This window comes from Leuciscus leuciscus (assembly GCF_965113295.1).
Source record: "Leuciscus leuciscus genome assembly, chromosome: 5".
In the NCBI taxonomy this organism is placed as follows: Eukaryota; Metazoa; Chordata; class Actinopteri; order Cypriniformes; family Leuciscidae; genus Leuciscus; species Leuciscus leuciscus.
In genome coordinates this window covers 12043323-12057892 of record NC_138729.1, presented here as the reverse complement: position 1 = coordinate 12057892, position 14570 = coordinate 12043323, and the positions used below count along the sequence as shown (strand labels likewise).

Below are 14570 nucleotides of genomic sequence, written 5' to 3'. Positions count from 1 at the left end.
AAAACAATTTATAGCAATTTTTATTTAAATTAACTATAGTTCTTATACTGACATTTCTTAATTTATTAGTGATTCATTTTAAATTAATAACATTAAAGGTTCCAATGATGTATAAAATACTGTATAATATTTAAGTTTAAAATACTGAAATAATTTAAAATAACTCAAAAAAAAAAAAAAAAAAAAAAAAGCTTTTCATGCAGACAAATACTGTAAAGGTAAAAAAAAAAAAACCATACAAAAAAATCAATGTCTTTATTGTGTTAGACAACTAAAGGAGAATTGAGTAGAAGACTGATGAAAAACTAATGTTCCCCACAGGAGCTTTCAAAGTGCATTTATCAGTGCAGGACATTTCCAATTGACAAACGCTGCCCTTTAGGCATTGAGGTCAGAGGTCAACACAAGTTCAGTGAGCAGTGTAAAGGCTCAGATTATATGGTTAATCATTAGAAAAATCACTATTTGCAAATGTATGTCATTGCATGTGGCATTTATTTTTAAGAAAGAGAACATAAGCACACTTTTCAAGAAAACATATTTAAAAAAAAGGTCAGTTCTGAGAGTAGCATCATTTGTTATACAAAATATCAAACCAAGTGCCATCTGCAATGACATTTATTCAATTTTAAGATTTGCATAAGAGTCCAAATACTTTTGGGGCCGCTGTATTGATAATTGCTGCTTACCTAGCCCGTCCTACGATTACACTCTGTGCCCACGGGTGCATGATCTCCAGAAAAGAGCCATGGTCGAAGAACCCGCTCACCCACGCACCCTTAGTGTCTGTATGGAAGGAGAGAGACCATCAGAGCTGCATTAGCACCCAATCTAAACCGAGGGGAAGCTGCTGCAGGAAGAGGTTACCGTTCAATTACACTGAGACCCGTCTCAGCACTGAGACAAAGATTCTTCTCCCTGCCACCCACTCTCGATATCTCCCCACCTCGCTGTGGTAATTACAGTGATGTGTAATCTGTCTCGCCAATAAAAAACACTCCATATATCCCAGAGTGTCTTATCTCTGAGAGGAGAGACCTAGTGCTGTGCCTCAAACATAAACCCTCAGACCACAGCCATCCATTACTGGATACTTCCCCCATCTAACAACACATCCCTCAACACAATTAATACACAAAACTCAAGATATCGCTGTAGGAAGCATCAACAAATCCTATGTTCTGAGTTCAACAGAAGTTTGACAGTACATAATATCACTGATACAGAAACTTAATGACTTTCTATTTTATAATTTCCTGTTTATTCTACATTTTCTGCATATTGGTCACATGACTTTGACAGTAATTCACCCACATCATTCACGTTGGTAACGTATAACCAGACCTGTGGTAACTGGCACCGTGGCACAGATGCTGTCAATATAGCTGTACTTGTATTGAACAAGGGTTCTAGCATCCACTCACTCAGACTGGGACGTCCCGCTAGCATCCAGCGTGGGTCATAAGGTGCCTTGGTAGGAATGAACTCCACTAGCCGATCAATGGGATCTTTAGCAGAGAGCATTGGAACAGGACTGGACATATTCTGAAGGAAAATAGCACTGTTAGCCTCGAAATCACATTCTCCGGGTTACATGTCACAGTGTTTTCTGCATACCTTCGGCATGTAGGACAGCCAGTGAAGTAACGTAAACACTCCCTCAAAATCATCGCACACAGTGGTGTGCGTGACTCCATTATTGTGCATGATCTGTACTCCACCTAGCTGGTTATTGGAGGTGTACACCTCTCGACCCAGAACCTGTAGAGAAAGAGCAAAAAGGTGAATGAGTAAATGGTTGTCTGCCATGCAAAGTAATGGAGTCACAAAAACTGGAGAGCACAGCTCACACAAAAGTCACTTTCAAACCAGATACTCAACCATTTTAAGGCTGTTAGTGCAAATATATCCCCAATATATCCTCAAGAACTTCCTATTATGCTTTGGTTGCAGAGTTTTGTCCGTGAAAGTCAGTACACGAGTTAAGGCCCCAATATATTTTTTGGCACAGTTCTTCTACATTTATTCACTCAGGGGCAAAGTTTGAAGTAGCTGCGCAACGGTGTACTGTTTGCAAACATTTCACCACATATCAAGTTGCTGGGAATGTGGAACGAGTGAATAAATGGAAAGAAAACCTGAAAAGATTTCCATATCAAAGATCCTAGAGCACATGCACCTATTAAACAATCCTCACGAACCGATGGCAATTCGAAAGTGATTAACAGCCGGCGTTAACTATTCCAGAAAGTCTGCACTGATGATCGGTTTAGAAACACTGAAACGAAGACCTTTATTTTGGATAGATTTTGTTCAAAATGACTTTACAACCATGCGTTCTTCATTTCGTTTAAAGTACATTGAGGTCTTGAGTCTAAACAGCTTTTAAAGAAATTTCTTCAGTTTTGTCTGTAGAACTAATGGAGACTGATATGCCATTATGTGAATTAGCAATAACTTGGTTCAACACCAGTCTAATTTTGTGGAACTATCGATTTCATAACCCTTGCCCTTAAACAGCACATAAAAAAAATAAAAAAATAACTGTGGAACTGTCTCTATGGATTCAAGTGTCAAACTATAGCGCTACCCCTGATGTCAAGTTGCCTGCAATTCAAGCATTGCAATGATGCTCAAAGTCCAAAGAACTTCAACGTTGTCATAGGAATTGTTTGAAAGGTCAGAAAGGGTCATAATAAAATGGATGGTGACACCTTGGAAATAGACTGGTTGGGGGATTCTTGGCCAGAATAAACTACAATATGTTGATAATCAAAAAAGTAATGTCACTAACTCTTCTTTGTGCTTCTTACATGAGAAAGAACATCATAGAACTAGGAAGCAAGATGTGTGTATTGTGTGTTATGGCACAGTGCTAGCGGAGGTCCTGGGGCTGCGGATCAATACCATCACACAGGCAGTCAGTCCAGTGCTGTAGGCTGAGGAGAGTCTGCTTTCCGCTCAATGCTGTCAGGGACCCGGGAAGAATGACGGTGTCATTGAGTGGTCAGTGCGGGAGAGTAAGGGGTTATTTATGCCTCTGGGACTGCATCAATACTCAGATTTCTTCTTCCTTTCACCATTCATTCACACAATGCTTTCTGTAGAGGTAATGCAATTTGTCTGTGGTGTCACAGGCCATAAATAGTGTAAACACTGTGAAGCATTTCTGCTTATTTTGAGCTCCTTGACACCTTCTGGTTCAATGAATGGCATGAGTTTGAAGCAGGACTACCGGTTTGGCTGAACAATGGAATATGGCGTGAATGTCCAATGTGTGTGTCTAGGAAACCTTTTTCACAGATTTTTTGCAATTGTGTATTTGGTGCCGCTAGTGGCACATAAAATCACTACTCGGCTTCTCTGATTTCTGTTTGCCCCGCAAGAAAACTAATTAGAATGCTTAAAAGGTAAATTGTTTGATTTTCAAAACAAAAAAAAATCTTCAACTTTACTTCTTTGTTAGGGTCAGTCTTGGTTTGGATCTTGAGTCCATGAGGTCTATAAGGTCCAGATCTGGAATGCAAGGAACCTAGTTTTTGTCTGGCCCTTGACTTCAACTCCAAACTTATATGTTTTTTATTGTGGCTTACTTCCCTTTTGTTCCAGTGGTTAATAAAAGACTGAACTCTTCCATACCTTCAACGGTGACAGAATCACTGAGGTTGGAACATCCACACAAAAACAACTCTGAGACTGATGTCTTCATAACAATCAGAATCACTTGCAGACCTGCCAGGCTCGAGACCTGTGATGCTCATCATCGGTATTCGTAAATGAGCAGATCATGGTTCTGATCTAACTAACACAAGTATTAGGACTGTAAAGGACATACACAGATGAGAATATTTGGGGTGTTCCTGCGGTTCCAGAGAGGACAACCGGACACTGGACGTGACAAATCATGACCGTGCCAGAAATATCTGAATACCGTATTTCTGTTGAAACCAGTGAAAGGATATAGATATTCACAAACTGCTAATGGGAAATTATTCTGAATAAAAACTGTTTCTTGGTTCCCAACCCCAATCTGGACGGCTGCAGAGAGTGATGGTGGGAAGGCAGAGCGAGACAGGGATATCTGCAGCAGTAGAAGTGCTCAATTCTGTTCTCAGAGGAATATTATGGGAGTGCCTCCCCGGTCTCAGCCCCAGGCATCAGCCTATTTCTATGCAAATAACAACTTCACGCTTCTCTTTCTATTATTCCTGAAGGAGCTGCAGCATCATGACGGGAGACGGAGAGAGAGAGAGACATGCGGGGGGATGGCAATCACTGAGGGGTGAATTATACACCTAGAGAAACGCACACATACACGTTTGTTTTTCAATCATGGCAGGTGACTTTCCATTGACTTTCATTGTCTTTATACAGTGATATCAGTTTTCATTCTGAAAATTTATTTCTGATTTAATTTCTGTTCCCAATAAAGCACATGTGATGTTTTTTCTTCCCTTTTTAAAGCTTGAAAAAAATGTAGACAATTGCATGGTAATTATTTTTACCAGTGCACACACACATTTTCTCCTTTTGTGTCTTATGGAATAAAGTTGTGGGTTTGGAATGACATGAGGGGTGAATAAACGATGAAAGAATTTACATTTGTGGGTGAACTGTTCCTTTAACACATGCTTGAACGCACAGCCGACCACAACCAATCCCTGTCACCAGTAAAATAAGAAACTGGCTGATTCATAAAAGTCATATTGTAATGCAGTCGTGGTAATTGCATGAATTAGGGATTCATTTATTTGGGTCATAGTTGATCGCACACCAGGCTTTTAGAGTTCACGCTAACCTGTCACCATTCCTGCCTCGGCCCAATCAAATTACTTCACACAATTAAAAGAGAGGCCAATTAAAGTGCCCTTATCAGCTGAGTGAATAGATAATTTATGCGCAAATGCCATTTTTCATAGCAGCAACTAAACAGAGAAGACCTTTGAAAATATACAAAGCAGACTAGGCAAAAAAATAAAATAAAAAATGCTTCGAGGAGGCACAAGTTGGCATGTGGTGGATTCTATTTCTAAACCACAAAATACAAAACACGTTTATGTACGGCTGCTGACCTTATTAAGAGCTCCAGCTCCAGTCAGGATGATGTGAGAGTTCTCCACCTGTATGGTTCTTTGGCCCAGTCTCACCAGGTACGCTCCGATTCCAATGGCCCGGCATGTCACCTGAGGACCACAGAAGACACAGAGGCTCAGAAACACTTGATCATATACTGCACCGTTCAAAAGTTTGGGGATGGTAAGTTTGTCATTTTTTGAAAGAAGTCTCTTATGCTCTCCAAGGCTGCAGCTATTTGAAAAAACAGTAAAAACAGTAATATAGTGGAATATTATTACAATAACTGGAATATTATTTAAAAATACCTATTTTTATTTTACTACATGCTGGTGATGGCAAAGCTAACTTTTTACCAGTCATTACTCTCCAGTCTTTAGTATTAAATTATCCTTCAGAAATGTTGAAAACAGTTGTGGTGCTAAACATTTTTGTGGAAACTGTAATAAATATTTTTCAGATTCTTTGACATATAGAAAGTTTAAAAGAAATCTTTTGTAACATTGTAAATGTATTTACTATATCTTTTGATCCATTTATATTTATATTTATATTTATATATATATATATATATATATATATATATATGTAAAAAAATCGTACTGACCCCAAACTTTTGAACATTATTGCTTATACGCTTTTATGAGTATTCAATGGTGGCACTTTTCCAAATGTTTTGCCAAATATTTGCCATGGTTTGTAACAAGTGTGTGTGTTCTGTCAGCATACCAGGTTCATGGTGATAATTTCCTCATACGCCAGCGATGATTCACCTGCGATCATGCCAGAACCTCTCAAGTTCTCCACACCCAACCCCTCCTCTTTACCAATGATATCAGTGATCTTATACCTGCAAAAACACACAGGTTCCATTAGAGGAGAATTTATTTAATCCTTAATCAATGACAGAAAAATGTACAATGTAAATATCCTGTTACTTTCACAACTCAAAACTTCCTCCCAGTCCAACCACTTATTGAAACTAAACAGCAAAAATGACTTCTAATATCAGATATAAAAGAAGTAACAATTCCTATCGTGTGTTCAGCAACTGAGCATGCCAGTAATGATGGGAAGTAGGAAAGAAACTTATTTTAAATGGCAGAAGAATGTAATATATTTTTACATTTTTATATAACTATTGATCCTTCCAATGGATAATAAGACACAGGGTGTCAATTGCTAATGCGAAACTATTTTTTTTTAGTGCAGAAAACCTTTTTGTGCAGAATAAAGTACACTTTATTTTGCGAAAAAGGAAACCAACAATTAGTTCTTTTAAAAAGTTGAGCTAAACAACGGTTTATGGAATAATAAGTAACTCACCTGGATTCTCCCTCGTCTTCTACATGTTCACATTGGACTGAGTTCAGAGCAGACACCTTCTTATAGTCCTGAGGTGTGAGGTACAGGTACTTAAAGCCCTATGAATCAACAGAAAAACACAATGATTATGACACACATCCAAAAGATAATCACTACATTAATGATCTCTGATCCTTTCCCCTGGAGCCACTCCAGACCTTGTATGGGTCCGCTGGATCCTGCCAGGCCACATGGAACATGTGTCTGATCTCCTCTGCCAGGCCGATCCGGGCTCCGCTGTTGGCAGCGATATAGATCCGCGGGATGCCGCTTTCCCGAGCCATTTCTGAAGCCTGCAGGAACAGAACATCCTCCTGTGGCCCGAAGGAGCCGATCTTATGTGTGATGTCATTGCTGATCACGATAATCTCACGGCCGGCCGGGTACTCAGGGGTTCGGATAGTCATCCGCCATGCCACCATGCCAATCTAGTGAATCAGACAATTGAAGAATCATGAGTGTTAAGCAAGTTGTGATCAAATAAATTCATTTTAAAACAATGCTTGCAGAGCCTCACAAACATTTAAGGAGCAAAGGGGCCCCCTACAGTGTGCAAAGTGTACTGCATGTGATGGTTTGTTGAAAATGAGCTAGAGATAGAGATAGAAAGTTGTGAAGTGCATAGTTGTTGTGTTTAGGATCAGGAAAAAATGTTGCCAGTTAGCCAGTATCATTAACATGGTGCAACCTAACCTCATTTCCTCCAGGTAGACGGTTCATCTGCACCAGCTGACCTTGAGAATCGAGAACCAGCTCAGTGAAGGTGAGCAATTCCGATGGAAGAGGACACTTGGGTAAGCTGGCGTGTGCATCCATGGACTGCCATAACTTCCTTAGAGACTAGAGAAAAATGGACAGCATAAGAAACTAATCACTCAGAAATATTTATAGTAAGAAGTTATGAAATCACAATACATATTTATGTTCATATTTCAATTGCTCTTTAAAAAATGAAAAGAAAAAATTATTTACAGGTGCAATGCAATACTTTCTCAGATTTCAGAATTTATTCGTAAACAATTATCAATTTTGAAAACAGTTGTTTACAAATTTTTTTTCAGGATTCTTTGATGAACAGAGAGTACCATTTCATTTATTTGAAATATAATCTTTTGTAACATTATAAATGTCTTTACTGCAACTTCTGATCAATGTAATGCATCCTTACTGAATAAAAGTATTGATTTATTTTATTTCTGAACCCAAACTTTTGAACAGTAGTGTATAATGTTACAAAAGCTTTCTATTTCAGATAAATGTTGTTCTTTTGAATTTTCTATTCATAAAAGAATTCTGAAAATAAAAATACATAACCATTTTCAACAATGATAAACATTTATTGAGTAGCAAATCAGCATATTATAAAGATTTCTAAAGAATTATGTGACACTGAAGACTGGAGTAATGATGCTGAAAATTCAGCTTTGATCACAGGATTAAATTATATTTTAAAATAGAAAATAGTTTTACTGGGGGTGTTATATATACACACACATACACACATATATATATATATATATTTTTTTTTTTTTTTTAGTTTTTTACTGTTGTTGACAAATTGAGATGTACAGATGCATTAAGGATTTTGTAATTGCATTGTGATGCCCTGAATTGAATTCAAATAAAATCTTGAGCTTCTTAAATATTTGCCATCACTAGACTACTGTTTCAGGTTGTGGACGATACCTGACGGAACATCTCTGGGAAGTCGTAGACGTATGTGGTGCCGAGGCTCTGGGCCTGGAAGCGTTTGGACTGCAGGAGGTCTTTAGTGACGTAGGGTGTGTTGATGAGCATGCCGTGAAGAGGACCTTGCTTATCTCCATACGCCTGGAACATGATCTGAGGAGAGAGATGGAGGGCAAGAAAGAGTCAGCCAGTCAGGCAGAGTTAAAGTTATACAATTAACCACAACAATAATATAAATATATCCCCGCATATAGACAAACAGATGACAGTTGCCCAATGATGGAAACAAAAAAGACGGACAGTTGATGTAACAATGACTAAAGGTGATTTGCAAACATTTAAAAAACTCAATTCTTTTTTACATTTAGACAGAAAAGTCAGCACATCTCTGACAAATGAAACGAAACTGTGAACTAGCACAATGGCAAATCACTGAACGCCAATATTTTAAAGAATGATATTACTGAACCTAGTGTGTAACTTCTGCCTTACTACAACAGCAGATTGTACATTGAACAATGTACAATGTGTTTGGTCACATGACTGAATACAATTTTCTCATAAACAATAAAAGAATAAATATACATAAAATAAATATCAAGATGTTCAATATAATTTTTTTCATATTTTAAAAATATACAATACAGTTTGAAAGTTTGGGGTCAGTGCGTTTTCTGATAAATTAATACTTTTATTCAGTAACGACGGATTAAACGGATTAAAAGTGACAGACCTTTATAATATTACAAATTATTTCTATTTCAAATAAATGCTGTTCATTTTGAACTTTCTATTAATTCAAATAATCGTGAAAAAAAAATCAAATAAGTATGACGTTTTTACAAAAATATCAAGTAGCACAACTAGTTTCCAATATTAAAAGGCACAATATGTAAGATTTTTGGATTCAAATATCCAAAAACCACTAAAACAATGTTATATATTTTGTTGACTTGAGTACTTACATTATCCCAAATGTTTCCAACATGTTTAAATTTGGAGAAATCAGCTATTTTAACGGCCCATGTCATTGCGTCGCTTGTCAATTACGTCTTATCCAAGCTATCCCTGATTTCTGGTTTTACTTCCGTAGAATCAAAAATACAAAACTGGTGTGCATATCCCAAACACCCAGATTGGGCTCAGGTGCAGGACATCAAAGTAACATAAACAAAAAAAGAAAAGTGAAGTGAAGCACACTGCAAGCTACTCCAGATAAATTTATAGAAAGCACAACGTTTCGACCATGCTTTTAATAATTTTATCTGGAGTAGCCTGCAGTGTGCGGACTTCACTTTTTGTTTTTGTTTACTTCCGTAGAAACCATGGAAGACGCTTTAATATATTATGTGCTTTATTAGACAAGTGAGCAACTGTTTGGACACTTTTATAGACAGAAAACGAATCATCGTTATATAGTTCAACACGGTTAGACTTATTGTTTGAATCTCTTGTAATGATTTACAGCGAGTAACATGTTTGTACCATGGCGGCTAACATAGCAAAATCAGAAGGGGCTTTATTTGAAGAAACAGAAATATGTCATTTTCTCCATCATACAATATACTTTAAAATAAATTGCATCCCGTTTAGCAACAAGTCACCCACCTTTGAATAAAAATATGATATTCTAATATAGATCTAGCTTTCTGGAGTGTGCATGTGTCTCATACCAGCCATCGAGTTAACGCACAGAGTAACGTTAACATAACTTTCGACACACTCAAACGTATTTAGTATGATTGTTTTGACCAAGTAAAACAGCGCTGCATTGCCCCACAATTGTAATTCGTCAGACAAACTGACCTGTATGAGTAGTAATTCAGCACTTGGGGTGTTTAATTAGAATTAAACAAAAGAACGTGAATTTAAGTGATCAAACGTAACTGTAACAAAGTTCAAGTTCAGGGAAGGAGGCGGACGATAAATGTATCTTAAGTCATAAAATAAACAACAAAAAGTAAGGAGGCCGACTGCGGCATATAGGCAATAATAAAACAGCAATGTAAAATGTCCCAGGCTCTCGGCCCCGTCCCTGCTTCATACCACAATAACATAAGTAAAACTTTAATACATTAGCTCACCCATGAACATGATTTCTGCCTGAGTCCTGTCGGAATGCTTTCCATCAGCTGTGGAGGTAAAGACGACACCTCCTATGATTCCACACTCATTCACGGCGTCATCAAGCTACGCCTTTGTTATTGTTTTGAAAAAGCGACCTCTACTGGCGAAACTTACATACTGTGCCTTTAATAATAATTAGAAATGTTTCTTGAGCACTAAAATTAGCATATTAGATTGATATATTAAAACAGAACTGTTATTTTAAATTGTAATAATATTTCACAATATTACTGTTTTTATTGTATTATTGATCAAACAAATGCAAAATAATTATTTTAATAAAATCTTACTGAATCCAAAAGTAGTAGTGTAATTTTCATGTTATATTTATCATTAATTATAAATATCATAAAACATTTTGATCTATTCTTAAATGCTTGAAATTAGCTTTGCAGACAAATATATATATATATAAATTGTGTCTACGCATGAATGTCTACGTGTCGAATCTGAAGAAGGTAAAACATATCAAACATTTTTCAACATTCACTACAAAATTCCTATTTGTATCATTTCATAGCTTTGGCTTTACTATTATTTTAAAATGTAAAAAAAAAAAAAAAAAAAAAAAACTGTCCAAATAAAGTATAATTAGGTGTGTCCAAACTTTTGACTAATAGAGAATTTACCATCAACAGAAAATTAACAATGATTAACAAACAATGAAGGATGACAAAGGCATAATACTGTAGTTCAGTTTGAGATGTCTGTGTGTGTGTGTGTGTGTGTGTGTGTGTGTGTGTGTGTGTTAATGAGAGACACGTGAGCCCCACCTGTCGGTCTTTGTGCCCCACCTGTCCTGTACGGGAGTCTGTGACCTCCTTGTACAGGCTGATGTCCAGGTAGTAGCCACTCTCATTGGTCAGGAAGAGGCGGATGGGGATCTGCTTGCCAGTGGGCGTCAGTCGGATGTTGATCTTCAGCTCAGCTTGGAGCACGCGGAGTTTCCACAGACGACTGCCGTAGCGCATGACCATGGAGCGCACGGATTCCTCAATCTGATGAGAACACAAAGGCTCAAAACACATGCAAAGATGTACCTTCCTAAAACAAAAATCCATTGAAACTCATTGAAACCTTAGAAGGGTCCATGATGACGGTTGGGACGAAGTTGAGGAAGATGTGGTTGCAGTCTGTGCGCACTGTGGTGTTGTTGAAGGCCACCTCCAGCTCATCCATGGCCTCCAGCAGCAAACGTTCAGCCTCGTTGTGCAGGTACTCAAACGATGCTTCCTACACAGCAGAAAACCACACACAGGGGCTTTTCACACTTGAAAAGTTAACCCTAGGTCATTCTAAACCCCAGGTAAACAAAATCCTGGGTTATCTTGCTTCACATTGCTCATAATATACCCGGGGATAACAACTACTCCTTGGTATTCATAAGCTGGCGTTTCACACCTTTAGATCCCTAAACCCTGGGTTCAAATATTAATTTGCGTATTTGCCGTGTCAGTGTCATTTATTGGATAGTCTCAACCTCAGATGCCACGCACACGGACCTGGCTGAACGTCTGATGCATATGGCACACTTAACAGGAAACATTTCAGGATTTGCACAATCATCATCTGATTGGTTTAATTCTACAGGATGTCCGGGAGACGTGCGTGTCGAGTTATTTAACGGTCCGACTAGAAACTAAAATGCCGTTGACGCCAAACCCCCTCATGGAAGAAGAACTCCGTCGTGTTTACAACTGTGACAATAAGCGCTTTTCAGGATCAACTAAATGCTGGATTTTTCAAAAGTATGTGAAGTATGAAAAGTTTGCGGCATAGACTATTTAAAATACGTCCAAGAGTTTTACACAAGTTTGTAATCGTAGAGACATTGACGTAACATTTTCACAACCCTAAACATGACGCGGAACAAAACAAACTGTGATTGGTTCCTTTACATGTCAGTCAGACGGCCTCTGGGCGGTCCTTGGCCAATGAAAGCTGCTTTGGAGTCCAGACCTTCTGCTTTAAGTCTGACTATTGATTGGATGACTGCAGCACGAGACCTGTTTACATAAAAGCTCTAGCATTACGCATCCTGATATTAGATATTGCCGACTGTTCTATCAAGTTTATACTAAATAGACTTATAAAGGTAAAAATGAAATGCTTCATTACTTAAATTGTTGCGTTTTCTGTCACAATTTGCCATTTTTCTGAAACACAGCCTACTGTTTATCCCTCTGACAGGGATAAACAGTAGGCTGTGTTTCAGAAAAATGGCAAATTGTGACAGAAAACACGCAAAGGTCACGCCGGCAAGACCAGCTCGCTTTTTTTCTTATCAGTGCAAAAGAGACTCAAAATACTCTGTTGATTTTGATCTTACATATGAGTGTTATACATCATTCAAAACTGTTAAAAGTCTTCTTTTATTTGCGTACACATAATAAAAACAATTGTTTTTTTGTAAAATAAAGAAAATAGACGATGCAAAGTTCACTCTGAAACGCGGCAGAAAATGATCTGTAACTCAGCGAATACTTTTCACACTAACATGAGACATGTCTTTACAAATCTTGAAGTCTCTATTTTTAAATTATGTAAACTATATCAAAAACAAATATTCTCTGTTTAAGTAATCAGTATGAAAGCAAGGACATTTTCTCCAGCCCGTGCTCATTAGCTCTAATGTGACCACACCTAAGCGCGCAAGAGCAATTGACATGCAAATCATCCACGTGAAGGAACGCAGACCTGTAAATGCCCCATCAACTCAAGAACAAAGAATCAGAGACTTCAGTACTCCTCTGCTTTTTCATAAAGTTTGGAAGACTTGTTGTGTTTGTGCTGTGCTGTGCTATATATATATATATATATATATATATATATATATAAGGCAAAAAGTTATGTGACTGTTCAAGTCTCTGTCTTTAGATCAGTATGTTCAATAATGTGCTTTTTGTCCTTTGTTGTGTATCTTTGGATTATCTTGTGTTCCAAACGATCAAAAAGCCATTCTTTTTTGAATCTCTACTCATTCTTTGTTCTGGTTCTCTCACAGTCCCCACCTGATAGGGCCATTATGGGAGGGTCTTTGTCTTTCTCAGGTGTGAAACACATCAATATTCATGATGATTCACATAAAGCTTTCTTACACAAAACATGTCTTACAAATTTTAAATCAATATATTGTTTTATCTTGAGTAGGCAGGATGATTTTCAAATAGTTTAGAAGCAAATATTCTAGGCTACGTGATACAATTTTCAAAAGTCGTGTGAAGAAATAATCAGTATGGGTTTCAGTTTGTTTTTTCACAAACCATGCATTAATGTCACTGTTATCGGGCCGATTAGAAAATTAGGCCGATATTTTAAAGCCGATAAATACTGGATTATTTCCTTCAGCTGAGACACTTCAGATGCACAAAATCAGGCAATTTTGTAAATCAGGCTCTCAAAAATTATATAAAAATTGGGATTTAGATTTATCAGCCAATATATCGATTATCGGTTTTCAAATATAAAGAATTATCGGTTATCGGTATCGGCCAACATTTTCATATCGGTACATCCCTAATTCTAACACTGCTTCGTTTCACAATGTACACGTTTAGCACTACAATGCAGGGTTAACACCGCAAATGTGGTGCTAACCCTGCTCCAGAGAAAGGTTTCATAACCCCGGCTAAAACGCGTTTCTTATCCCGCTTCTAAATTACAAGTGTGAATCGTTCCTTTACCCGGGGTTAAAAGCGGGGTTTTGAATGACGATAACCCAGGTTTAAGCGCAGTGTGAAAAGCCAAAGCGTCACACGCCTAACCATGTTTATTACTAGAGAGATGCTCCTACCTTGGTGACCAAGTCCGAGTGGCGGATGATGGCCCGTACAAAGAAGCGGTAATCAGTGACCTCGGTGCCCACCTCCACGCGGGCGGCTCCCAAGTACAGGTGCATTTTGTGGTTGGCACAGGGGATCGCCGTCAGTGCAAAGTTACGCATGCGGTTGAGCTCCAGCTGGAAAGCCAATGCGGGTTCCAAGTGCCTGTAGATACGGTCTTCCACAAACTGAAAAAAGGGATTGACAAAATTGGTAAAATCTTCTGTTTGAGACAAAAATAAAGCTTGGCTAAACAACTATTAAAATGAACTTCACTTTATAAATATGTATTAAAAAAACTATAAAAAGCACTAAAAAGAAGGAGGCCAAGCATTATTATTTTTCTGTTTTGTTTCACTGAGATCAAAAGAACAATAAAGCTGTAGTCAAAAACATTGGATTTCATTCACTAACTGTGAATAACTAACACATTTGTGTGTGAAATCTGTGTGCAACAGTTTTCATGAACACATCATGATTTATCAATAAATTTCA

At 37.7% G+C, this 14570-nt stretch overlaps 1 protein-coding gene across 1 annotated transcript in view; it reads right to left on the bottom strand.

Annotated features, from left to right (window-relative positions):
- acaca (acetyl-CoA carboxylase alpha) overlaps positions 1-14570 on the bottom strand; it is a 42134-nt gene that overhangs the window by 11753 nt on the left and 15811 nt on the right. The window contains exons 10-21 of the mRNA XM_082171715.1: positions 14048-14332; positions 11332-11487; positions 11028-11252; positions 8125-8280; positions 7132-7278; positions 6597-6866; positions 6400-6497; positions 5803-5923; positions 5073-5183; positions 1618-1761; positions 1425-1545; positions 690-786 (exon numbers count right to left, since the gene is read on the bottom strand). Of these exons, the coding sequence (XP_082027841.1) occupies positions 690-786; positions 1425-1545; positions 1618-1761; positions 5073-5183; positions 5803-5923; positions 6400-6497; positions 6597-6866; positions 7132-7278; positions 8125-8280; positions 11028-11252; positions 11332-11487; positions 14048-14332 (1931 nt within the window). The remainder of the gene's footprint in view (positions 1-689; positions 787-1424; positions 1546-1617; positions 1762-5072; positions 5184-5802; positions 5924-6399; positions 6498-6596; positions 6867-7131; positions 7279-8124; positions 8281-11027; positions 11253-11331; positions 11488-14047; positions 14333-14570) is intronic.